Source organism: Pelodiscus sinensis, chromosome 2, assembly GCF_049634645.1.
Source record: "Pelodiscus sinensis isolate JC-2024 chromosome 2, ASM4963464v1, whole genome shotgun sequence".
In the NCBI taxonomy this organism is placed as follows: domain Eukaryota; kingdom Metazoa; phylum Chordata; order Testudines; family Trionychidae; genus Pelodiscus; species Pelodiscus sinensis.
The window spans coordinates 19,374,104-19,399,330 of NC_134712.1; the positions used below are offsets into that span (position 1 = coordinate 19,374,104).

At 42.2% G+C, this 25,227-nt stretch overlaps 1 protein-coding gene across 1 annotated transcript in view; it reads right to left on the reverse strand.

Annotated features, from left to right (window-relative positions):
- The window catches only part of FER1L6 (fer-1 like family member 6), a 95,871-nt gene that overhangs the window by 50,589 nt on the left and 20,055 nt on the right, over positions 1–25,227 (reverse strand). Inside the window, exons 9-19 of the mRNA XM_006137479.4 lie at positions 23,987–24,173; positions 19,617–19,809; positions 18,315–18,664; positions 13,684–13,792; positions 11,987–12,173; positions 9,373–9,493; positions 8,678–8,778; positions 7,944–8,034; positions 5,696–5,815; positions 4,225–4,377; positions 680–866 (exon numbers count right to left, since the gene is read on the reverse strand). Of these exons, the coding sequence (XP_006137541.4) occupies positions 680–866; positions 4,225–4,377; positions 5,696–5,815; positions 7,944–8,034; positions 8,678–8,778; positions 9,373–9,493; positions 11,987–12,173; positions 13,684–13,792; positions 18,315–18,664; positions 19,617–19,809; positions 23,987–24,173 (1,799 nt within the window). The remainder of the gene's footprint in view (positions 1–679; positions 867–4,224; positions 4,378–5,695; positions 5,816–7,943; positions 8,035–8,677; positions 8,779–9,372; positions 9,494–11,986; positions 12,174–13,683; positions 13,793–18,314; positions 18,665–19,616; positions 19,810–23,986; positions 24,174–25,227) is intronic.

The following is a 25,227-nucleotide window of genomic DNA, read 5'->3' on the forward strand; positions in this document are numbered from 1 at the left end:
GGCAGCCTGTTGCTGGCAGCGGGCGTGGGGAGGCACTTTTCCTCTGCCCGGCAGCTCTGCGGGACCCCAGTCGGAGCCGGCCTGAGGAGGAGGAGGATCCTAGGACCCAGGTGAGCGAGCCCCGGGAATGCTGCTGCGCATGTGCGGGAGTTGCCTCACCCCGTTCGTATCTAGGGATCCGACGTAAGTCAGATCCACGTAAGTCGGGGACTGCCTGTATGCTTTTATCAAGAGATCCTGGGGTGGGCTCCTTATTTTGGGACATTTAAAAGTAGGGAGCATAAACAGGGCAACCTGTGCCAAGGACAACAATCCTGTACTGAGAGGATTGAAAGACATGGCACGAAAGACATAATGCAGTGGGCTGAGGAGAGAGGGTTGTCTTTTCCATCTCTAATGTCTAATGTCTATGTTTCCATCTCTAATGTCCAATGTCCATCAAGCATCAATGGAAGTTCTAAGCATTCAACAGCTGCCAAAGTGGCATTCAGCAGCTAGTCAATGTCTATGATCAAATAATGTGCTAAAATGTGAATGTAAGCTTTGGGGGGAAATGCATGACTTTGGAAGGAAATGCAATTACTTCAAGTAGATTTTTTGTAGTTCTCCTAAATTAGAGCACGTCATGTCTAATGTCCCATGCTACCACTAGTACTGTACTAAAGAAGTACTGTCTTACTTTTGTACACCAGACTGGCAGGTAAAGGAGTAGCATGATGCCCTGTACCAGTTGTGGAAAGCACTTCAGTCTCATGTCCTATAAGTAAGTTCTCCATAATGGAATGGGCATACTTGATGGAACCAAGCCAGATATAGGTGTCCACTTTTGCATGTACGTTCCAGTCCGGCAGGCGTTTTCCTGGTAACTGAAGAAACATGTGTCACCCACAAATGCAAAGTAAGAGAGCAAGCTGAATGTAATTTATTATTTGGGCACTGCTGAACAGAGGAGCATCCACTCGTTTGGTAAATGGCATGCAACTTACTCACAGAACCAAAGAAATGTAGGATGGGAAGGAAACGTGATAGGCATTGAGGCAGGACTAAGTATTATCCAGACTATTCCTGACAGGTGTTTGTTCAAACCTGTTCTTAAAAACTTCTAGTGATGGAGATTCCACAACTTCCCTAGATAATTTGTTCCAGTGCTTAACTACCCTTATCATGATATTTTTCCTAATATCTAACCTAAATCTCCTTTGTTGCAATTCAGACCCCTTATTTTTTGACCTGTCCTGAGTGGATAAGGAGAACAATAGATGACCGTCCTCTTTATAACAACCTTTTATGTATTTGAAGACTCATATTATGTGCCCTCACCCCAGTCTTCTCTTCTCCAGACTTAACAAACCCAGTTTTTTTTGTTTTTCCTAGTAGGTCATGTTTTCTAGACCTTTAATCATCTTTGTTGCTCTTCTCTGGATTATCTTATGTTTGTTCACATCTTTTTCAAAGCATGTGGCCCAGCAATCTGTATTTGTATAATTGATTCCCTTCCTAAGTTTAATACTCATTCTTATTGAACTTCATCCTATTTCTTTCAGACCATTTCTCCAATTGGCCAAGATCATTTTGAATGTTAATCCTGTCATCTAAAGTGCATGCAACCCCTCACAGCTTGATATTGTCACACATTTTGTAAGTGTACTCTCTATGTCATTATTTATGAATTTATTAAAGTATTGAACAGAATAAGACTTATGACAGATCTATGGGGCATCCCATTCAATATGTCCTTCCAGCTGGACTGTGAACTATTGAGGACTATTCTCGGAGTATGTTTTCCAAGCAGTTGTGTATCCTCTTTATAGTAGGCTCGTCTAGGCTATATTTCTCTAGTTTTTTTTTATGATAAGGTCATGGGAGACAGTATCCAAAAGCCTTAATAAGGTCAAGATATATCACATCTACTTCTTTCCCCTATCTATAAGGCTTGTTACCTTGTCAACAAAGGCTATGGTTTGACATGATCAATCCTTGACAAATTCATGTTGCTACTTATCATCTTATCTTCTAAGTGCTTACAAATTGTTTGTTTGTTTATTTGCTCCATTATATTTCTAGGTACTGAAGTTAAACTTATTGGTCTATAATTCCCTGGGTTGTCTCTATGCCCATTTTGGTAGATAGGTACTATATTTGCCCTTTTTTCACTTCTTTGAGATCTCTTCCATCATCCATGATTTCCCAATTATAATAACTAATGGCTCAGAGACCTCTTCGGCCAGTTCCTTGAGTATTCTAGAATGTATTTTGTCAGGCCCTGCTGATCTGAAGTCATAAAGGGGGTGATGACCATGCAACCTCCATGATACAATATGTTTCAAGATTCTAAGCAAGAAATAGATAACAAACCTAGCTGTAAAAGTCTGCTTTTAGTGGGATAATGTACAAGCCTTTTTATGCTAAGTAATAGATATAAATTTGCATCTGGTGTTTGCTGTGTTAAATTTCCCAGTCTTTGGTCCACTGTCCGCCTCCTGCTATTTTCCTACTGTATTATGGTTGCTTCTAAATAAGACAATATTACTTCATAGGGAAAGTCAGAAAACATTTGCTGAAACTTTTTCAAACACAAAAGGTTACATTTTTGATACTTTATACAATATTTTTCCTTTTTTATTTCTATCACGCTCTGCTTCATTCAGCTTTTTTACGCTGCTTATTCCTAAGGCAATTCATGACATAAAAGTGATGAGACAGACACTACGCTGCAATGTTTTCTTGACAGACATTAACAACTGATGATTGATATACTAGGAGAAATAAAAAGATGCCAATTAAGCAGTGTGTCAGGTAAGCAATAGCCTTTGTATTTTAAACAAAGAGAAAACATCCCCTTCTCAAGGTTATCCAAAATGTTGTGTTTCCTAATTGTAATTTGCTTTCAAGTGAAAAGAGAATTACTTGTACTGTGCCTTTGAGGTTAATATGATTGATAAATAGAAGTGCTTCACCAGAGCACCATAATGGCACTTTCATTTTGTTTGAAATGACTATTTGTAAAATGAGTTTTACTTAATTAAAACAAAATAGAACATTATGTTAGACCTAAAGCAAAGTGTAAACAAATTCAAAAAGGCTCTTCAAAAAGTACTATAAGATGAAATGCACCAAAATATTATTGCATGCAGTAAATTGTGTGCACAATATATTATTCTTGATGATTAGCAGAAGGTTGGATACCTCTATCTGTTGGTCAGCTAAGTTTTAGTTGCATGGTTCCAACCACTAAATGTTGGATTTGATGGGTTTGAACAAGATCAGCAAAACTGTCTCCACGATGCAGGTGAAAAGCCTCACAGAGCTGCATCCTAGATACGGACTTCTCATGGCCTCCATGTGGCTGACTCAATGCATTAGGGTTCAGACTTCAGAGTCATAAATGTAGCCATAGATGAGAAGTGCAACAATATCGTCACCATCATCAGTGATAAACTACCAACATCTCTCTCTCACACACATTTTAAATTGGAATTGTAAACAGCAATGTTTTGATTACATCTGAATCTCTGTGCTTCCTGTTGTCTGAACACAGTGAATGTCGCTCTTGGCATTTTCCTTTTTTTCAAATGCTACTTGATAATGTATTTTTCAGAGAAGAAAGGTTTAGTGATGTTCCACCTATTTACATCTATTTGTTTGTGTATGTAGAGAAGCCAGGGGATGAAACACTTACCCATCGGTGGGGAATATAGATAAAATAGATAATGTAGATAACTTTCTCAATTTTTCAATTTATTCATTTTGGTGACACCTTTTTCTAAGACAAAATTGTTCTGTGAGTAAAAATGCATCCATGACAGCAATCATAAGCCGATATAACTTATTGTATATTTTGAGAATTTAACAGAGTTGAAGCCTACTTGACCTTGAAGGCTGAAACTGTACAGGAAGCTGAGCAGTGATATTTCATTTGCTTTAGATTGCAATAAAGGTTTCAAAACTTTTGACCTCCCTCAAATTCCCTTTTGTGATTCCATAGAGGTTGTGACCCACTGGTTGAGAAATACTGACCTAAATCATGTAGATAAAGCCACAAGTTCATTGAAAATCAGATTTCAAAAGTCTGGGATCTCAAATGAAGTCCCCTCCTGCATAATTTCACTCTGCATACATTTAAAGTAGATGTGTGTGGGCTGAGTGAAACATGGATAAGAATGGTCTCCTTGGAGTTATCTGATACAAACATGGTTGTAAATGATCAAAATGTCCCAGACTTACTTTCAGGAAATGAGTTTTAATCTTCCCACAGTTTTTGCCTCTTTGTTCATTCACAGGGGAATAGAATATGTTTTTTGCTGGAATTCTTGCATATGCGACTCTTTTGTTGTTGCTGAGCATCCAGATGAACACATCAGGCACAGTATGCTGTGGCTATTAACATGAGAGGGAACAGAACTTACATGCTTTGAACACTTGAGCTGCATTAACAAATGTTCTTTTTTATGAGCAACCATTATTAAGTTTTATTAAACATCATCTAACAAGAGCTTCATTCAACAATCTGACATAACAAAGCCAACTTTTCCCAAGAAGAGACAGCCTCGCACTATAAACTAGTTAATCTATCAATTCACACCTAAAAATCCATAACCAGATTGTGAGATATATAAAATCTGCCCAACCCTCAATGCCTGAGCACAGCCAGAGTTTGTTCCTTTTAAAGTTTTCAGCTTTAATCTTTTAAGGTGCTCACTTTGTTCAAACAATCAAAGAGAGGGTTAGTAGGTTACTTGAATGTGGGCTATAAGGGTCTACACAGGGGGAAAAGATCACACATTAAAGGATCTCTAAGGTAGCAGATAAAGGCAGAACAAGCCGCAGTGGAGGGAAATAGAAGATACAGGAATTCAAACTAGAAATCTAGTGCAAATTTTGAACATTGATTCTTATTGAGGGATGACGGATTGGAGATGCAGGAGGGGGCAACGGGTTTCAGAGCTCAAGGCTGGGGCAGGGGATTGAGGAATGAGGGTGGGGCGCAGGCTTACCTCTGGCAGCTCTCAGTCAGTGGTGCAGCAGGGGGTGCTAAGGCAGGCTTCCACCACAGACCATACTGCACCTCAGAAGTGGCCAGCAGCAAGTCTGGCTCTGCGTGCTGCTCTTGCCCACAGGCACCACCCTGTGGGAACTGGGCAATGGAAGTGCAGAGCCGATGCTCAGGGGAGGGGCAGTACGCAGAACCCCGTGCTCCCATTTCCCCGCCTAGGGGCTGGACCTGCTGCTGGCTGCTTCTGGAGCACAGCACGGTCTGCAGTGCCAGGACAGGCAAGAAGCTGACCTTAGCACCCTTGCTGGTCACTGGTCACCCTACAGCAAGGTGACCTATGGGGTATCCTGAATTCTACTCCATCCTGCACCTTTCATTCAGGTGCTTCTTATACTCTAGATTCCTTGTTTACTTTCAGATGAAATCTCACCATGGAGGCCTAACATTCTTTATTTAGGCAAATGCACACACAGCGTATCCAGTTTGTTCCTGTCACAGTGCTCTGGGAATAGCCCAATTTCCCAGGGCATTTCCCATGCTAAGGGCTGTACATGAAGAGATATAGAGCAGTGGGGATCAGCAGATAGTCAAGTCTAGTGATCTAACTGAGGATTAGATGTACCATATTATTCAGGTGTATTCATCTTAGCTAAAGCATTATACATGGTGGCTAGGTAAAGTCCCGTGTCAATGGCAATTTACCTCATCAACCAAGAATCGAATTTTCTCTACAAAGTTCTGTGTTTCACGCATCAGTTCATCGACTGACATAACCTTTTTCTGATTCTGAACAATTCCTTTGGCATCCGAGGACATTGCTTCCTAGAACGGGAATAGACAATAAGTATTTAATCTACACTTCTGAGTTGATGAAAAACATATTTCAAATGATCCAACTGGCCACTGTAGGGAAAGTAGTTACTCAGGTTCACTCTGAAAATTTTCTTCCCAAATGTCAAAGCAGAGGCTAAATTAATTTGCAGAGGACGAGTCCAGCTATACAAAATGTGCTTTTTCTCCACACCATGAAGAAATCCCCAGAAATTTGTGTTTACTGCTCCTAGCACAAAGGGGTATTGTTCCTGATGGAGAACTCTACTCAATACTGTTCTGCAAACAACGCATAAAAATAATACATACATTTACTGTGCAACCAAAGTATAGTAGAAATGTGGGCCTATTAGGATATGTAAAAATCCTTCTATATATTTACTATATAATAATGATATTTTATTATATGAATGTGATCCTATTTCTAAAAGGTAATCGTAATTTCACTGAAAATTGCTAGTACTCATCCAAACTCTGAATCAGTCCCTTATGTGTATATATTAAAAAATGGTTCCTCTGATCCTGAGAAAGGGTAGTCCACAGATTATGTTAGTCCCTGAGGCCTTAGAAAATTTAGGTTCAATTCCTTGCTCTGCTACTGGCTTTCTGTGTAACTTTTGGCAATACACTACTCTGTCCTAGCTCCCCAATGGATCTGTGCTTCAGTTCCCTATTTGTAACATGGGGTAATAGTATTTCCCTACCTCACAGAGCTGTTGCAAAGAGACATAACGTAGAGATTATCTAGCACTCAGACACTATATTAATATGGTCCGTATATGTTCGCTAACACAGAGAGATATGTACATATAATGTAGGGAGATACACAAAAATGTATGGATAGTTCATTCTCTTTTGCATATTCTGGGCCAGATTCTCATTTACAGTAAGATATTTATATGCCACTCTCACAGTGTAAAGGGATCTTCATATGGATGGAACTGTGCCAGAGCTGTGTAAATGGGGCTTAGTGAGAATCAAAATCAGATTAGTATTATTAACATTGAACAATAATATAAAGAATATTTTAAAATACACACATTTATTTACAAATGGGCGTGTCTAAACTTTTATTTATTTACAAATGGGTGTGTCCTTTTTTGAGGAGTACAGGATCTATCAAAAAAGCTCCCCGTTGTCAACAGAGCCGTGGCTAGACTTTACTTTCACTTTCTAAAGGGCGCGTGATTGGCATAGTGCCCAAACGTGAGTATGCAAATGAAGCCTGGGATATTTAAATCTCAGGCTCATTTGCACTTTCAAAGTGCTTGATTTGTATTCCTCTGCCGACAGAGGGATGCAGTCTGGAGATAGCCTATATGTATTGCTATATCAGCAGAAATATGTAAAAATAACAAAAATATTATAGATATGATTCTTCTATCATTTAGGCCCACATCCAGCAAAGCAGTCAGGCCTGGTTTAAATCAGCATTTTACAGTGGCTATATCTAGACTACGGGGTTTTGTTTTGTTCTGATTTTTTTTTTCGAAAAAAGTGGCTTTTTTTTTTAACTTCACCTGCGTCTAGACTGCTGTCGTGTTCTTTCAAAATTAAATTGAAAGAATGCGGCAATCTTTTTGACAACAGTAAACCTCATTTTATGAGGAAGAATGCCTTTTTTGAAAGAGCTCTTTCAAAAAAAGGCGATCTTGAACACAAACAGGGCTTTTCTGAAAGAGAGGGTTCAGATAGCCTGGGTGCTCTCTTTCGTAACAGCAGATTGCTTTTTCAAAAGTGTTGTTGCTGTCTAGATGATCTCTTTCAAAAGACGCTTGTAGTCTAGACGTACCCAGTGTAAATCAGGATTAACTTCACTGAACTGTTGGGAGTTACATTATTGTAAAATCAGGGTAGATGTGAGGGAGAACAAAGCTGTCTGTTGTAATTGTTTATTTCATGTTATATACTGAAAATGGTATGTTCAAATTACTTTAAAGTATCTTAAAATGTTCTGCTTATACACAGCCTTTAAAAACTCTTAGAAGCTATTTTCACATGCATTATTAAGCACTCTGGCACTGAGAAACCAAATCCGTATTACTACATGCACAGGATTTATGTTTAAAATTAACTCATTATGTATTGTGACAGTATTTAAAGAAAAATCCTTTCATACCAGTTCTAGCCTGCACATCATGAGTCTCTTTGTGTCCAAAGTTGTCTGGTTTGTCCCTTTGGGCTTCTTTTCAGCATTAACAATGAAGGCTCTGTGATCAGGGCATAGGAATATAGAAGCATTTGTTATGATTTAGGTTATATTGTTATGTGGGCTGATAATACAGCCTGCGAGAGAATTTATTATCTAGCACAGTGCATGAAGCAGAAGATGGTGATGCTGAAATTGTCAGTTGAATATAAATGTTGAGGGCACCACCAATATTAGAGAGCATTGAGAAGTACATATAATCTGTACAGTAATGATCAGATGTAAATTAAGTCACTGCTGGACTTTGCCTCTATTTTGGGTCCAAGCCTTCCATCTTGCACAGGGCCTATGCAAGAAGATCCTTGGTATTCATTTTGATTCTGCATGATTTTTATAATGTGTCTTTCTTGCACCTTATTGCTTCTCAATTACTCTCACATAAATGTTTTATTTTGAGAGTCCAATCTAAGACTGAATCCAGTAATTTACAGATCAAAAACAAGTCCTGGAAATTAAATAAAATTTTATTGCATAAAATAGGAGACAGAGGTTGTAGGATCCCTTACTTTTTCAGCAGAATACAAAGTACTGCAAATTAAGCTCACTGTATTTTCCATGCATTGTGACAACTTGTGGGTGCATAGCCTGGAAATTGCTACTAGTTTATAAAGTACATTTCATGCTCCTCTAGTAAATCAGGTTACCTGCATTGATTGATAAAGGCATTTAGAGTGGTTTTCATTTTCTCTTCTGCTGCAGTTTCTGAAACCTTGATTAAATCTTTTACTTCCTCTAATCCTTCTTCCTATAAACAAGATGTAAAAAATACCCAGTTGTATAAAGAACAGTCAGTCTGCCAGTGTAATAATTTGTACATTGCTTATTCAGAGTCTAGCTAGTCAGAGGAAGATAAGGTCTTGCAACATGATCAGTCTGATCTTCAACATACCATTAAGCTTGGAGCATGCAAAGGAAAGACCACAAGCGTGTGATTCTGTTTGGGCCTTTCTACAGTCTTCCCAACACTTAAATGTGACAATTTAAGGGTCATCGTCTTTAACTTATTTGTAACTGTAACCAAGTGGAGTGTATTCCCTAGTGGCTAGATTACGAGATTTTTGGTTTCCTGAATTCCTACATGTATATAGGTCTGCTATTACCAAGATGTTTGTCTTAGGCAAGTTGCTTTTTAAGTCAAATTTGTCGAACTAGGATGGAAAGCAGAAAATTTGAAATGCGTTTGGTTTGGAGTGGGGGTGGGGCAGAAATTGACAATTTGCAAAGAAAGCAGATACTTTCCACAGAGGTTTTTATTTAGTCACACCACAATTTTCCATCAAGAGAGATTTTGACAGATACATTTTAAATAAATTCTTACAATATGTAGTACCAGGCTTACCAACAGATCTGCCATTTTCTCTAGGACATTGGACAAGTACAACCGGAAGGTCTGATCTCCCCAGTAGCTCTTTATACAGACACAGGGCTTCTTCTCATTATATTGCAAGTAGTAATAGTTCCTGTGAAATACATTAAACACTATGAGCAGTTTATGTAAATAACAGGCCAAATCCTTGGGTCCCAGGATTACATGGCTGTACTTCACCTTGCTGTTAGTGGTCTGACCACCCATTGATACATCATTTCATCTGTGAGTGTGAGTATAATAGTGTTTTTATGTAGTAACTATATACCTATTTACTTAGCTTTTATTTTTCTTGTTTAATATAGTCGGGCTGTATCATTCAGAGTGTCACCTAGTAGTCTGCTACTAAATAAATTTTCTGTAATTGACCTAGAGACTCGAACATGAAAACTAAGCTTTGTTTTATTGCACCCTTATCTTTAGCAAATTAATGTTAATTGGGAACTTTTCAACAGAATAAGGTTACAAAAGACCACTCTCATGTTACTGGGGGAAAGAAAAATCCATCTCCACACTCATTCCCCAGGGAATTATATTAATGGAACTCATTGAATTATGATTTCCAGTGCTTCTTGGCATTTGGTCATGCATCTGATGAAGTGGGTCTTTGCCCACGAAAGCTTATGCTCCAACACTTCAGTTAGTCTATAAGGCGCCACAGGACTCCTCGCCACTTTTGCAGATTCAGACTAACACGGCTACTCCTCTGATACTTGGCATTTGGTGGTACTTTTCCATTTTAGTTTTTGCAGAGGGGGCAATTTGACTCTATTGTGACAGAGAACACGGTAGTCTTAAAAGAGCAATGCTTGGCATCCTATCATTAATCTCACTATGAGAAGCGCAACAGTGATTTTTTTCATGGCTAGTTTGTCTTTCTATATGCTTTTATATTATACTAGAAGATTAACGCAGCATTGCTCGGGTCCTAACTCAAATCAGTCTTATTTTCCTTCAGTTAAATCATTGTTCTAGGGTGGGACTGGGGATGAGGGGTTCAGTGCAGGCTGCCCCAGGAAGAGAGGACAACCCTAGCCCTCTCTCACCGCAGCAGCTTGGGAACAGGGTAGAAGCATCTGGCTGCTGCAGAGGGCACAGCTGGGGGAAGGGGTGCATGTCTTATAAATTCTTACAAAGTCTTTCATTTCTTCTATGTTTCACTAGCCATTGCTGAATTTAATTGAATGATTTACTGTCAGGAAAGATCGAATCCAAATAATTCTGAACTTTGTGCAGGTTCAGAAACCAAAACTGAGATCCAGTTCCAAAATCCCTAGAATGCCCCAATATCTGTAACCCCCACTGGCAGAGCCATAAAGCCTACAAGCCTACTTCTTATTAGCATTCAATAATGTTACGGATAATTCTATCTACCAAGACGACAAAAGTAGACTGTGTTTTTATTGATATCTTTGACAGGAAATTAAATGCTTAAATAAATCTGTGTGTGTGTGTGAGAGAGTGAGGGTACGTCTAGACTACATGCCTCTGGCGACAGAGGCATGTAGATTAGGGTACCGGACATAGTAAAATGAAGCGGCGATTTAAATAATCGCCGCTTCATTTAAATTTACATGGCTGCCGCGCTGAGCCGACAAACAACTAATCAGCTGTTTGTCGGCTCAGCGCGATAGTCTGGACGCGCGGGTGTCGACATCAAAGGTATTTGTCGACCACCCAGGTATGAGGCATGCCTGGGTGGTCGACAAATACCTTTGATGTCGACACCCGCGCGTCCAGACTATCGCGCTGAGCCGACAAACAGCTAATCAGCTGTTTGTCGGCTCAGCGCGGCAGCCATGTAAATTTAAATGAAGCGGCGATTATTTAAATCGCCGCTTCATTTTACTATGTCCGGTAGCCTAATCTACATGCCTCTGTTGCCAGAGGCATGTAGTTTAGACGTACCCTGAGAGAGAGAGACATACAAAGAGAGACAGACAGACTCTGGTACTTTCACAAGTCCAACAACTCTCCATCTTTTCTTTATGGTCTGGTTCTTCTGTTTTCCCCTACCTATATGACTATTTGTTACTTAACTCTGTAACTGTATTTTCTAGATATAGAAATGTTTTGGAATGAAATCTGATTATCTACAAAATAAGGACCAGATTCTGATACCCTTGTTCACTTGAATAATAACCTGCTCTTCATGTAGTATCACTAATTTCAGTGGAGCTGCTTACAGAGTAAGAGACAACTCACTGTCATTAAGGGTATTGGATTTTGGGCCTAACTTTGTACTGAGTTGAATTGAAAAAGTTACTCTTCCTTCTCAGCCTCTAGAATGTGGCACTGTAATATACCCCTGTTAAAGGCACCAAAATTCAGAGACCACCCCCCATTTGAACCAAGATCCTCAGCTGGTGTAACCAGGACAGATCTATTGACTTTAATAAGGCTCTTCTGATTTATACTGGTAAGTTATCTTTTAGCATGTTCTACAATAGGCTGTTCTCTTTAAAACAAACTCCACACACCATGTTCAATGCTGCTGGCAATTGTTAAATCAAAAACCTACACCCTCGTATTACAGGGCAAAAACCAGAAAGCTATACATTAAGGTCATGGAGTTCAAATGTTCTACCGGTTTCCTTCTGTGAGGACTGGCTTCTCAGGGTGGGTGGTGGATATCATTGGTAATGTAATGTCATGTGATGCTTCACTCTCCCCTTCATGCAGCAATGGGGCATGTTCTTCCTCTTCTCCCTCATGTCCCTTCTTTTTACCACCAGCTTCCGGTGACACTCCATCAATAACATTTCCAAAGTTACCTAGGGATACACAATAAGGTTAACAGGGTAGGGAATAGAATCAGGCTCCATTATACATTTTGGTTTAGCCACATTTGGATCCCAATTCCAAGCAGACACAAAGTTGAACAAGGGCACCAGAACGAGTGTTCAGCTCCAGGCTCACTGCCAGTTTCCATTCTTAATGTGAACTGATCTTTGGCCCTTATTGCACAAGTTCACAAATGAGCTTGCTGTTAATTTTGGCTTATTTCTCCTCTGAATGTCAGCATAAGTCAATACTGCACATTGCTTTGTTTGCCTGCGAGGTCCCTCCCTGCACTCACTTTCTTCTGAAGGAACACATATCCAGGCACATGAGTGAGCACAAGGAAAATATGGGACTCTCACTGTGCACAGAGACCTCCTGAGGAAAGTAAACCAAAAGAGGATGGGCAAAGTCCTTCAGGTGAAACTAAGTTCGATCCAGGCTTCCCCCTGGAACTGATGTTTCTGGGGCATGGAAATGTTCAGCTAATATTTACAAACAGATCTTTCATTTTCTCTGTATTCTGCACTGCAGCATGCAGGAAAGGCCAGGCATTTTTAGGGCTGGGGGCCAGAGCCCCTGCAGAAAGGATCCATTAGAGTCATGGGCAATAGCTGCTGCTGAGCGATTTGTGGGCCAGGATGAACAGTCTTTGTGATTCATCCCTCTCACAGAGATACCCAGGACTATAGCCTACTACACTAGATGGTGCTAGCTGAGAAGATTTGGGCCTATGGAATCCAAGTGTGACTGAAAACAACAAAGGCTCGGTGTTCTCTGATTCACTTGAAACACTAGGAAAATGACATCCAAATGAGCCACGAGGCTCAGAAATGAATTGCAATGTATAGGTACTCCTCTGCAGTCAGCCCTGAGCTTTTTGACATGCATCCTTCAATAATATAGTCACCTCAATGCACTAAGACTTAACGCCTCTGAAGAAGCCATGGATGGTGGGTGAAGCCTCCCTTTGGGGAGGCTAGCCCCCAGCTCTGCCACTTCCCCTGAATGCCCCCACCACCCGCATGGCTGGAAGCATGGGCCACACCCAGAGGAGCCCTGTATGCCCCCTGCCTCTTCAGCTGGAGGCGCATCGGGCTGACTGGAGGTCTGAGTGCCTTCCCTCATTTGTCCAAAGGAGCCCCGAGCCAGCCTTGCCACATCTCTCCAGACACCAAGCTGCTGCAGGGATAAGCATCTTGGACTCTTTCTGGAAGAAATTTTTGCTATGCCCCAAGCAGGTTCTGGGGCAGCAGAGCCGTGGTATCTGCTACTAAGCTTCCTTCTGAGTCCAGGAAGATTACTAATGAACCCAGGAAGCACAATAGCACATACTGCCTCCTCAGCCACTGCAGAACCCAAATGGGGCATAATAAAACAAAAGCTTCCCCCCAAAGCCTGGCAACAGGGAGTTTCACGGCCACAGCAGTGCCAGGAGATGCAGCGTCTCCTCTGGCCTAATATACCTGCCACCCACGGGAGAAGTGTTTTACATGCCCTTACCGACAGAAACCTCAAAGCTTATTGGTTTATCTCCAACCTTCCTGTCAATCATCGTGGCTTCAAAAAATGCCCCAAACAGAAGGAATTCCTCAGATTCCTCTTTGTGGACCTGTGGGGAGAAAATTACATTAGCTTTACTTTTTATTTTTTTGTTTGTTTGTTTTTAGTGCACAGAAGCAGTGCTTAGTTTTTTCCACCTCTCAGCTTTGGCAGTTCATAGCCCTGAACCTCTGGCCTTGTCACATTAGGAATGAAACTTAAAAAAAAAATTGCTTGAGCCTCAGCACCTAATTGCTTGAGTCATGGCTCCTCTTTCATTACAAATTAAGCATTGCACAGAAGTCTCTGTGAATGGTTTTAGCACATTCACTTACTGCAATGCAATCATTCGAGCTATCTGTCTCTAACAATTCCAGGGCACTGTTTTTGTTTGGAATCAACAGTGAAATTTCACTGCCTTGAAATAAGTCATATTAAACTTAGTGTGGCAATATAACTTCCAAGCAATGCTGTAGTAAACTATGTAGCATTCTAATGAATTCCAACCCTAGAGCTGTCACATCTGTGTTACCCATCCTCAGAGTCACTTCATGATGGGGCTAGAAGGGAGCCCAAGAAGCCACCAAGACCAGCTCCTTAAGGACCAATTAAATCCCCTAGACCTTCCCTGACAGGTATCTGTCCAAACTGTTCTTAAAAACATCCAGTGATGGGGGCTTATCTATCTTCATAGTCACATGTTTTTTTCTCATACCTAACCTAAATCACTCTTACTGCAGATTAAGCCCATTATTTCTTGTCCTACCTTCTCTAGGCCAGGACAACATGTTCTCTTTACAACACCTCTAACCAAAGTTGAATATTATTATCAGGTCCTCCTCTGTCTTCTTTTCTCAAGACTAAAACCCAGTTTTGCAAACCTTTCTTCACAGATCAAGTTTTTAAAACCTTTTATTATTTTATGGGCCTCCTTTGGTCTCTTTCCAATTTGTCTGCATCTGTCCTAGGTGTGGTGCTCAGAACCGGGCACAGCCCTCCAGCTTAGACGTCATCAGTGCTGAGTACAGAAGGACAATTACCTCCCTCATTTTACAAACAACACTCCTGGTAAGGCACTCCAGAATGGCATTAGCCTAGGAGATGCTCAGGTCAAGCATTCTGAAGTCAATGGGATTTAAAGGGTCCTCAGCATCTTCCCAGGAAGTTCTCACCTCCACATAGTACCAGAGCCACCCACTGTAAACCATGAGAGTCTTCTTACTCAATTGGCTTTGGCTCAGACCCCAGGGATTTTCTTTCACTGCGTGCATGCTGATTTAGTGAGTGAAAATCTGAGCACAATTTGGCAAAGTGAGTCTCCTAACAGAAAGAATAATGGGGCAATGACTGAAAGAAACCATGTGTATTTTAATCCTTGCTGCCTGCTTTTATCAAAGGAATGAACCACTCTTGGTATAGTATCGCCCAAGGCATATATGTCTTGAAATACGTATGCATTGTACTGCTGCAAGGAATAGTTCTAAATTGAAAGAAATATCAGCATGTCATAATAAAACTATCAACGAGAATGCATTGCAGATGAAGTTCAGATTTCTCTGTTACATGATTTTTTTCAACATTCACATGAAATATATGGCAACAAGGGAAACCAGGTTTTGGAAGCTGTGCCACACTCTTCTATGACCATTTACAAAAGCAATGAATTTTGAGAGCTCATTATGTTCTTGGTGTTGTGCTCCAGCAGTAATGTCAGAATATGAGGCAAGTTGATTTACCCCCAATTGCAGACACATCTCATAATATGTTTATCACTTTTCAGTTTATTTGCAATCTCCAGCATTCTTGAGATCCCTTTTACAGGTGTGCAACAGAATGATTTTGTCTATGGCAGCAGGAAATCTTTTTGAATGTCGACAAGGAAAGAATATCAAGAAATATGTGTTACTGAATTTTATCTGTTCTGAAATTGAGAGTCAGATATCAGTTGCTAGCAATTATCCTCCTGATAATAAATCCTGATATTAAATCCTATTAATTGGCATTACAATAGTGTCTATTTACCCACAGAAGATATGTCTATATCCCCATTACTTTGCTATTTGAGCACTTCACAGTCTTTAATGTATTTATCCTCAAAGCACACCATTATCCTCATTAGCAGATGGAGAACTGAATTATAAACACTCAAAGTTATTTAAGTGCCAAACGCCCATTAAAACCCCATGATAGTCAATGGGAGTTAGATGCCTAAATATCTTTGAGGACCTGACTTAAGTGACTTACCCAAGGTCACGCTAGTAGAGTAGGAAGTTGAACCTATATTTCCAAGTCCACTCTAGCCCCCTAGCCACTGGACCATCCTTCCTCTCACACTGCACTAGGCACTTTTAAAACAGAAAGGGGCTGAGCCCCAACTAATGTAAACCAGCCTAACATATGTGAAGTTAATGGGGATATGCCAATTTATAGCAGCTGAGTATCTTGCCCATGGTAAGTTGCGATCCCTGCTCCAAAGAGCTCACAATTCCAGAAGAGAAGCCAGATGAAGGTTAAGAAAGAGGGGCACAACATGCAGTCGGACTGTCTCTCCTCACACTTCCACTGCGTTCAGAATAGTGACTTTAATGGCACTACTACTGGTTAGACAATGTCTATCAATCCCAACGACTACTGGTTAGACAGTGTCTATCAATCCCAACGATGCCCACTGGCTCTATTATTAGTTGTCAGTTTCTTGTAGGTATTGCAGCAGAAGTGGGCCTCAAGGAGGGACTTAAAGAAGGAGAGGACAGCGGCCTTATTGGCTTTGAGTCAAATTCTCTGCTGTCATAAAGAGGTGAAATTCCACTGGAAGCAATGGAGCTATCTCCATTTATGCCAGCTCACAATTTAGCCCTAGTTCAGGGAAGGTGGCCCTCACTGTGGAGGCAGTCTGCAAACTGCATTCTCCATCCTGAGCTCCCATAAAGGGAGAGGTTCCTAAAGGAAGGAAATGCTGAGAGCCCTGGACCTAAGAGAGGGCCATGGTTCCACTCCTTCTTAGCACAAAATTTTCTGGCACAATAGAGCCTTTTGTCCACCATGCTCAGGGGCCCATTAAAGGTATCCACCAGAGGGTGGATAGACCCTTCCAATTGAATGAGTGCACTAGAGTAAACTGCTGAAGGGGCACCAACCACCTGCAGCAGCACCTTCTGGCCCAGCATCAAGACCCTAATTCAGCCTGGTGTGGAGGAGAGGGAAGGGGATGGCTGGAGAGTAAGCCAGCCCCACACTCACCCCAGAGCAAGCAGTTCCTATTCTGTGGGGGTTGGCCCAGTGCTCTGAGCATTGCAACCCAGCACACAGGTTACCAGCACCACTCAAGTTTGACCTGGCTGGTCCTCTATCATGGCAGAGGGGGAGCCATGCCAAATCTAAGTGTGTGGCATTGCAAACTCCTGTGCAGAAACACAGCACCACTGAGGTTTGGCCTGGCTGCCCTTCCATTGAGTGGTGCTGCAGCTCCATATGCCAGTCACAATGCCCATGAGATAGAAGTTACTGCTGCAGGGTGAGTATGGGCTCGCACACCTGCCCATGGGGCCTCCCCTCTGCACTGGGTCAGAAGAACTGTATATTTGCCATCAATACAGTTCTGCTCTTGGGCTCTTTACCCACGTCTGATTAATGTGAAGCCCAGCACACCTATCAATAGAATATCATGGATTTTAAACATTTAGTATGTTTGAACCCTTGATTTCATTATTTCTATGAAGGCCTTTGAATACTCAAACTTACAGTAAAGCCACTACTGGGGATTTACCCCTGATTTGGAAACAGTTTATTTTCAAGAGAGAATGAGGGATCTAATTTTTAAATGTGGATGACTTGTGATGACAACCAGAGTGGGTGCTGAAATAAAGACCCTCAACATTATATTGTGAACACTTCAGGGAAAGGACTAAAGAATTGCCATACTGGGTCAGACCCTTATCCTGGATCTTGTCTCCAACTGTTGCCAACAACAGATGCCTCAGAAGAAGGCACAAGAAACCCCACAATACGCCGGTATTGGAGTGAGTCTGTATGGCCTGTTCTACACCCCAGCGTAAGGTCAAATTAAGATATGCAACTCCAGATACATTACTTACGTAGCTGGAGTTGACATATCTTAAACTGAGATTGCGCACCATCCACACAGCAGGAGGCCAATGGGAGAAAACACTCCTGTCAGCTTCCCTTACTCCTCATGAGGAGCAGGACTACTGCCACTGATGGGGGTGCCCTCTGAGTTCACTTTAGCAGGTCTTCACTAGACCCGCTAAATCAAACCCTGGAAGATCAACCCATGGCAGCATCGATCTTTCATGTAGTGAAGACATGGCCTATGTGTGGCAAGCCCAGATCAGGGCACAAGTACACTACTGATAGTAAATAATGATTCCCTTACTATATAAGGTATATAATAGTAATGACATATATCATTCACCTGACAAACCCTGTAACTGAATGTGGGCATATGAACCCACTGCACCTGTGGTGATTCACATCCATGTTACAGTCCCATGTGCATGAGTGGGGGTCTGACTTTGTCAGTTAGCTACCTACTTTGAAACAAATGTCAATCAATCTCTAAATTTTAAACTAACCTCAGCAGGCACATCGAAGGGCTCAACTTCTGCCTCGGTGGAGTTTGCTTTGTCTGAAGGAGGAGACGATTTCCCATCTTCTGCTGCTTTGTCTGTTTTCTCTTTTCCTTTAGATGCTTTGGGGTCTTTGTCTTTGGAAGGTAACTTTATGTCTTTGATGATCTTTGAAAATTTAGACTCGTGGGCTCCCCCTGAAAGTATCTCCACTGCAATTTCAATAAGCAGGCGGCCTCTGAAGGAGACACCTTCCCCAAAACCTTCATTGAGCTCCTGGTGGTCGTCCATTAGGCTGTGGTTCCTAGGTGAGCCATAGAGATTGATCCAAGCTGGTCCAAAGGTAGGCAAGAACCCTGGAGATGGTGCATATTTCACAGCATTTGCATGACAAGCTCTCACTCTCACGCACATTCTGTTTGCAGAACTCTGTTCTTTGAGAGCTTTACTCAGTAAGGGGCTCAATCTGGCCCTACTTCTATGGGTGCTGCTGTTCCTCCAGCTGTATGAGGGCATTTGGGCAGGCTGCATGGTGCACACCCCAATACAATACAAAACACTGCTCCCCAGGGAAAACCTATGTACTGTCAGCTAGGAACTGAGGTGGTGCAGCATGAAACAGACCATCTGCCACAATGAGCCTCCTCCAGCAGTTCCTCCTATGGAATGGGAAGGTGCCAGAGCCTTGGAAATGAAGGAGCATCTCCCCTCATCCTCTGCAGATTGAGACTAGGATGTGGAGGGGGGGGGGAGGGACAGAGGAGAGTTGCCTGTCTTTGGACCCCAAGGAGTTCCAGTGCTCATCCCGCCACGTGGACTGGGAACTGGGGAGAGGATTTAGCTCTATGACATTTTAAAATGGTTTACTTTTCTCTTGCGGAGTAACTAAGGAACAAATAGTTGCCCCTAAGTGGATCAGAAACAGAAGGCCCCTGAAAAATGATTCATGCTTGTTTGTCTGGCAAAGCAAGTGCCACTGGCATCAGCCCTGCATTCATATAACTTGACCCTAACTGAATTAGAAATACCACATGGTAGCAGATGATGACAAGAATCCTTTTTGTCACTGATCAAAATGATGCTATTTAGGAGAATTTATAACAAAGGAAACAACACCATTCCATTAAACACACAAAAAGACTCAATTCTGTATAAAGTAGGAGGATTTTTCATAGAACCAACAAAAGGCCTTACCCAGCCTTCACTACATCCCTTTGAAACCCTTAAGTGAGACTGAACCGGTACTCACTCTGGTGAATTTCATCCTACAAGCACAGGGGAGTTTTTATAACATGTCTTCCCCTTTACCTTTAACTCCATCTTGTTCATTTGAAATTTTCTTCAGGTCTATGAAGTGTGTGGCTAAGGCCACATCATTCATGCTGCCTTCATCCCACACCTGGATTTTGACTCTTCGACACAGCGGGGGGAACATTTCCTTGAAGACAATCTGTTCATGCCACACAGGATCAGCACAGTTTTTTTTCACTGTTGTTCGCCCCTAAAATGAAAGACCAGCAGCTCTAGGCCTTGAGGCTAGACTAGATTCTGGAGAATGATACTGCCTGTAACAAAGTCCTCTAGCAAGCCCTGTCACTTCTATCACACAGTCTAAATAAAAATAATTGCTCAGCACAGGTTTCCAGTCTAGTATATTTACTGACACTTGAAAGCATCTCTGCTTTTCTGTTAGTCAATGTTAGCATAGAGCATAATGATCTATTTGCAATAAGTACTGTGGGAGTTTCCTTATTAGGTTTCTCCTGAGTATTTTGTGAAGGGCCACATTTTGAATTGGGACTCATGCTAGCTTGGGAATACTTGCACAGAACTAGTAGAGTTTAGTACGATGTATAAGTCTTCAATGTACCAGCTCAACTCCTCTCTGTGCATTCAGAGTGGTATGTCTGCTATGCAAAATTGTGCACATCCAGATGGCCTTTTTAATTAAAACTCTGCTTCTAATGAAAAGTGGTAATATAGTGCAGTTGTCTCCTGTTAGGTGAAATCCATCCCTATGCTGAGGGATAGCACAAGGCCTTATGCATCACTTGTGACCTATATCAATGTATTTATTTGCAGGATTCATTTAGTTTACTTTTAAAAGGAGGAATTAAATTAGCATGAGGCATAACTTGGGTTCAATGGGTACTGGAGAGGGCCTACGGGACAGGAATCCCTCCCTCCCCCCAGGTCTGAGAATGACAGCAGGGCAGTTCCAGCTACTTTACCACAATTTCTGGCTGTAATATTGCTTTTTGCATTCCCAGTTTTCAAGGGACCAGACAGCAGATCCATGCAGTCCTGGATCCATCTGCCCTAACAAATCCCTCCCAACATTCCAAGCAGCCAAAGCAGGATGCAGTACCACTCAGGATGGGCCTGTCTGCTCCTTTGTCACTGGATGGGTAGGTGGGCCAAATCTGAATGGTGCAGCAACTCTCTGTGCACCAGGGTGCAACACAATTCAGCTTGGATTCCCTCTCAAACATGGGACCGAGGGCAAACTGTTCCCTTCTGGATGGCCAAGAATGCAGGAAAGATTCCCTTCATCTGGAGCGCAGAACAGACAGTTCTGCATACCTGATTTCCTTGGGATATCTGCCCTATTCCTGAACCTCACAATCCATCATCAGCACCACTGGAGAATTCCCACCCTATAAGTAAAACTTGATTCCACAGAAAACTCAAAGGCTATGTCTACACTCGCGGCTTCTTGCGCAAGAACATCTTGCGCAAGGGTTCTTGTGCAAGAAATCTTGCGCAAGAAAATGTCCCCACTGCCATGTGCACGCTGTGCTTTTGCACAAGAGCTCCCATGGCAGTGTGGACGCTCTCTTGAGCAAGTAAGCTCTGATGGCCATTTTAGCCATAGGGCTTTCTTGAGCAAGAAATCCTTGCTGAGCATCCACACTGCCCTCTTACGCAACAGCTCCTGCGCAAGAGGGCTTACACCTGTTAAAAAAGAGCATAGCTCTTGCGCAAGAAGCTCTCTCTTACCACGCCGTACTGTAAATTTCCTTGAGCAAGAGCAGGCTGGCATTGTAGTCGCTCTGTGGATTCTTGCGCAAGAACGGCCATACTGGAGCAAGAAGCCACGAGTGTAGACATAGCCAAACTGTGCATATGTTTGACTGCAAAGACTTTCCACAAACAGGTCAGATATTTGCACCCACCTTTTTTTTCTGATGTAAAATGTTACATATCCAGACAGATGGCTTTGTGTTCGCTAATTGAAAGCATATGGGTGCAAATTAGATAGCTAGATGTCTACAATGGGGGCACCATTTGCAGTCACAATGTATTTGTCATGCACAAATATGAGTTGCTGCCAATGCCTTCATAAGAACAGGTATATGAAAAGTTGATGAAAAATTCTGGATGTAAACATTCAGCCTGATTCTGATCTCACTTACCCCAGTGTAATGAAGACAAGCTCCATGCCACGAAATGAAGTTACACCAAAATAAAATTGGTGTAAGGCAAGAACTAGGCCCTTAGGCCTTGTCTGCATTAGCAAACTTTCTAGCCTGAAAGAAGCATAAGCCAGTGGGAGCAGTGGGGGACATTACAGTGCAAACAGGCCTCAGCTGTAGGGGCCTCCCCAATAGGGAGAATAATAAAAACAGCAAAGCCATCTGAGCCCTGTCTGCAGCACAGGTTCCACCACCACTAGCATCAGAAGAGCTGCCCTGGGAGTGAATGAGAGTTAGGAAATTCAGTAGTGAAGATCCAGACCTTGGAATCCAGTTTGTGCCACCTTTTGAATTTTAGCCTTTCTTAAATGTACAACAGGACTGGGCAAAATATGATCTGCAGGCTGGATTCAGCCTGTCAAGCTGCTGGATCTGGCCCACAAGAGCCTCAGCTGGCTCCTAGCCTGACCCACACTGCTCAGCACTCAGTAAATCCAGCTGCAGGGCCTTATGTTTCTGTAAATGTTGAGAGCCCAAGGGGAGGAAGCAGAAGCTTCTCACTCTGCTCCCTCCCCCAGTAGCTCCCATTGGCTAGTTTCTGGCCAATAGCAGCTGCCTGTTTGCAAGACAGGCAGCATGCGAAGTGCCCCTCCCTACAAGCTCACAGCAGCAAACATGTCCCTTGTAGCTGTTGTGAGTAGTACAGGGGTGTGGAAGGCAGGGACCCTGGTTAAGGAACCTGCTGGTTGGGTGCTGCCCAGGTAAGGTCTCTCAGCCAGAGCCTGCCTCTGCTACCCCAGACCCTCCCTTTCCAAATCCTCTGCCCCCTAGTCCATGCAGCCCAAATCTTCTGAATCCCTACTTTAGCCTCCATACATCTTCATGGACACTGCATCCCATCCTACACCCCTTCTCAGGTTACAACCCCCTCCCAGACTTTGCATCCCAAACTGCTATTCCTGGTCACAGCCCACATCCCCACATCCCTTCCTGCATGCCTGCCCTAGGTTACAACTTCCTTCCATACCCTGCACCTCATCCTTCCCTCCTGCCCCAGGTTACAACCCTCTCCCAGACACTGCACCCCCAATCCCCTGTCCTAGGTCACAACCCAAGCCCCTTTACCCCTAACTCCAGGTCACACTCCCCTCCCAGGTCCTGCTGTTTCCCCAGTTCCCTGCCCTTCACCCAATCCCCTCCTTTACCCAAACTCCTTCCTAGATCCCACACCCCTATCCCTTACCCCAAGATCCCTTCTGCACCCAATCTCCATCCCAGCCCCTCGCACCTCATTCATTCATATAATGGAAGACTGAGGCCCTCAACCACTTTCTTGGAGTGGCCCCACATCAAAAATTATTATCCACCCCTGCTGTACAAGAATTAAACATATGTCATTAGCATAATACCACACTGTGCAATTTTTCTGCATCATCACTTCATGTTTTATTAATGATAGAAATGTAGCCGTGTTAGTCTGGTGTAGCTGGAACAAAAACAGGACTATGTAGCACTTTAAAGTCTAACAAGATGGTTTATTAGATGATGAGCTTTCGTGGGCCAGACCCACTTCCTCAGATCAAATAGTGGAAGAAAATTGTCATAACCTTATATACCAAAGGATACAATTTAATTGTATCCTTTGGTATATATGGTTGTGACAATTTTCTTCCACTATTTGATCTGAAGAAATGGGTCTGGCCCACGAAAGCTCATCACCTAATAAACCATCTTGTTAGTCTCTAAAGTGCTACATTGTCCTGTTTTTTGTTTTATTAATGTGAATCTACAGGACTTTATTTTTCTCTACTACTGCTACTCTACTGATGGTATTAAGTCAGCAATTTACTTACATCCTGCGCAGTTTGGGCACTAAAGAGGATAGGAGAACATACTTGCCCTACTTTTCAAGGCAGAAAGCCCAGTTCTACAGTACAGAATTACTTTGGTATAACTACATTGTGTGAATAATCCACATTATGCCAACCTAAGTGCTGTATTGGTGGGATAGTTTCTCCCACCAACATAGCTACCACCTCTCATGCATTAATTAAGCTAACAGGAGAAGCTCTTCCCCATCAGCTTAGAGGCTCTTCATTAAAGAGCTACAACAGTACAGCTGCATTGCTATAGCCATTTGAATGGAGTGTTTTAAGTGTAGACCTGCCCCAAGTAAAAGTGCATCAGCTTTAAAACATTTGCACATAACTTAACTGAGAGAAAACGAGGCCCACATTTGTGAACAATACAGTTCCAATTTACCATTTGACCTGCAAACATGACCACCACATATGGATCCACAAGGTCCTTACTATCGCCCATGAATGCTTTGGTGACATTAGCCATGATGCTGGAGTTCATCTTTGGAAGCCCCTCTGCTTTGTAGATTCTCACATAAAATCTGGCCCATGGTCTTTCAGATGGAAATCCTTTGGGAATCAAGAGGTTCCTATGAAAAAACAAACATTTCCCTCAGAATGAAAACCCAGCTAGAAAATAAAGTGATTCCCAGACTGTTCTTATAACAAAGTAGTCACACAATATTTTTTAGGGTGTAGCCTATAATAAACATTGTGTCCTAGAGGTGAAAGGATAGAAATGAAGGATATGGAGTTTGCATTTGTTTTTCCACCTAAATAAAAGCATTTTCTTGTAACCATGAGGCTGTATCTAGATTGGCATGATTTTCCGGAAATGCTTTTAACGAAAAAGTTTTCCGTTAAAAGCATTTTCGGAACAGAGTGTCTAGCTTTGCGCAAAAGGGACTTTTGCTTGAACGGGAGCAGAATAGTATTTCCGCAAGAAGCACTGATTTCTTACAGTAGGAAGTCAGTGCTTTTGCGGAAATTCAAGCGGCCAGTGTAGACAGCTGGCAAGTTTTTCCAGAAAAGCGGCCGATTTTCCAGAAAAACTGGCCAGTCTAGATGCAACCTAACTGTAGAAGGTGGTAATACCAGTTGGCAAGCAGATGGCTATGAAATGTCCCTTCTAGAAATGTTTATACACTTTGTTTCATTAAAATATACTGAGAATATGGATGGGGCAGCACAGCATACACCGTGGCTACGTTTACACTGGCCCCTTTTCCAAAAGGGGCATGTTAATTTCACAGGTCGTAATATGGAAATCCGCGGGGGATTTAAATATCCCCCGCGGCATTTAAATACTTTGAAGTAGGAATAAGATCCTCCGGAAAAGGGCTTTTTTTCCGGAGGATCGGGGCCAGTGTAGACGCTCTTTTCCGGCTTTTCTAAAAGCCGGAAAAAAGCGGCGGACATTTTTATTTAAATGCCGCGGGGGATATTTAAATCCCCCGCGGATTTCCCTATTACGACCTGTGAAATTAACATGCCCCTTTCGGAAAAGGGGCCAGTGTAGACGAGCCCTATATGTAACTTGTAATGGGAGAGCAGTGTTTATACATGTGTATAAAAAATACACGCATGCAAAAAACCAGAAGGATAAGGAAAATCTAATTTGCGGGAATCCAGTGCATTCTCCAG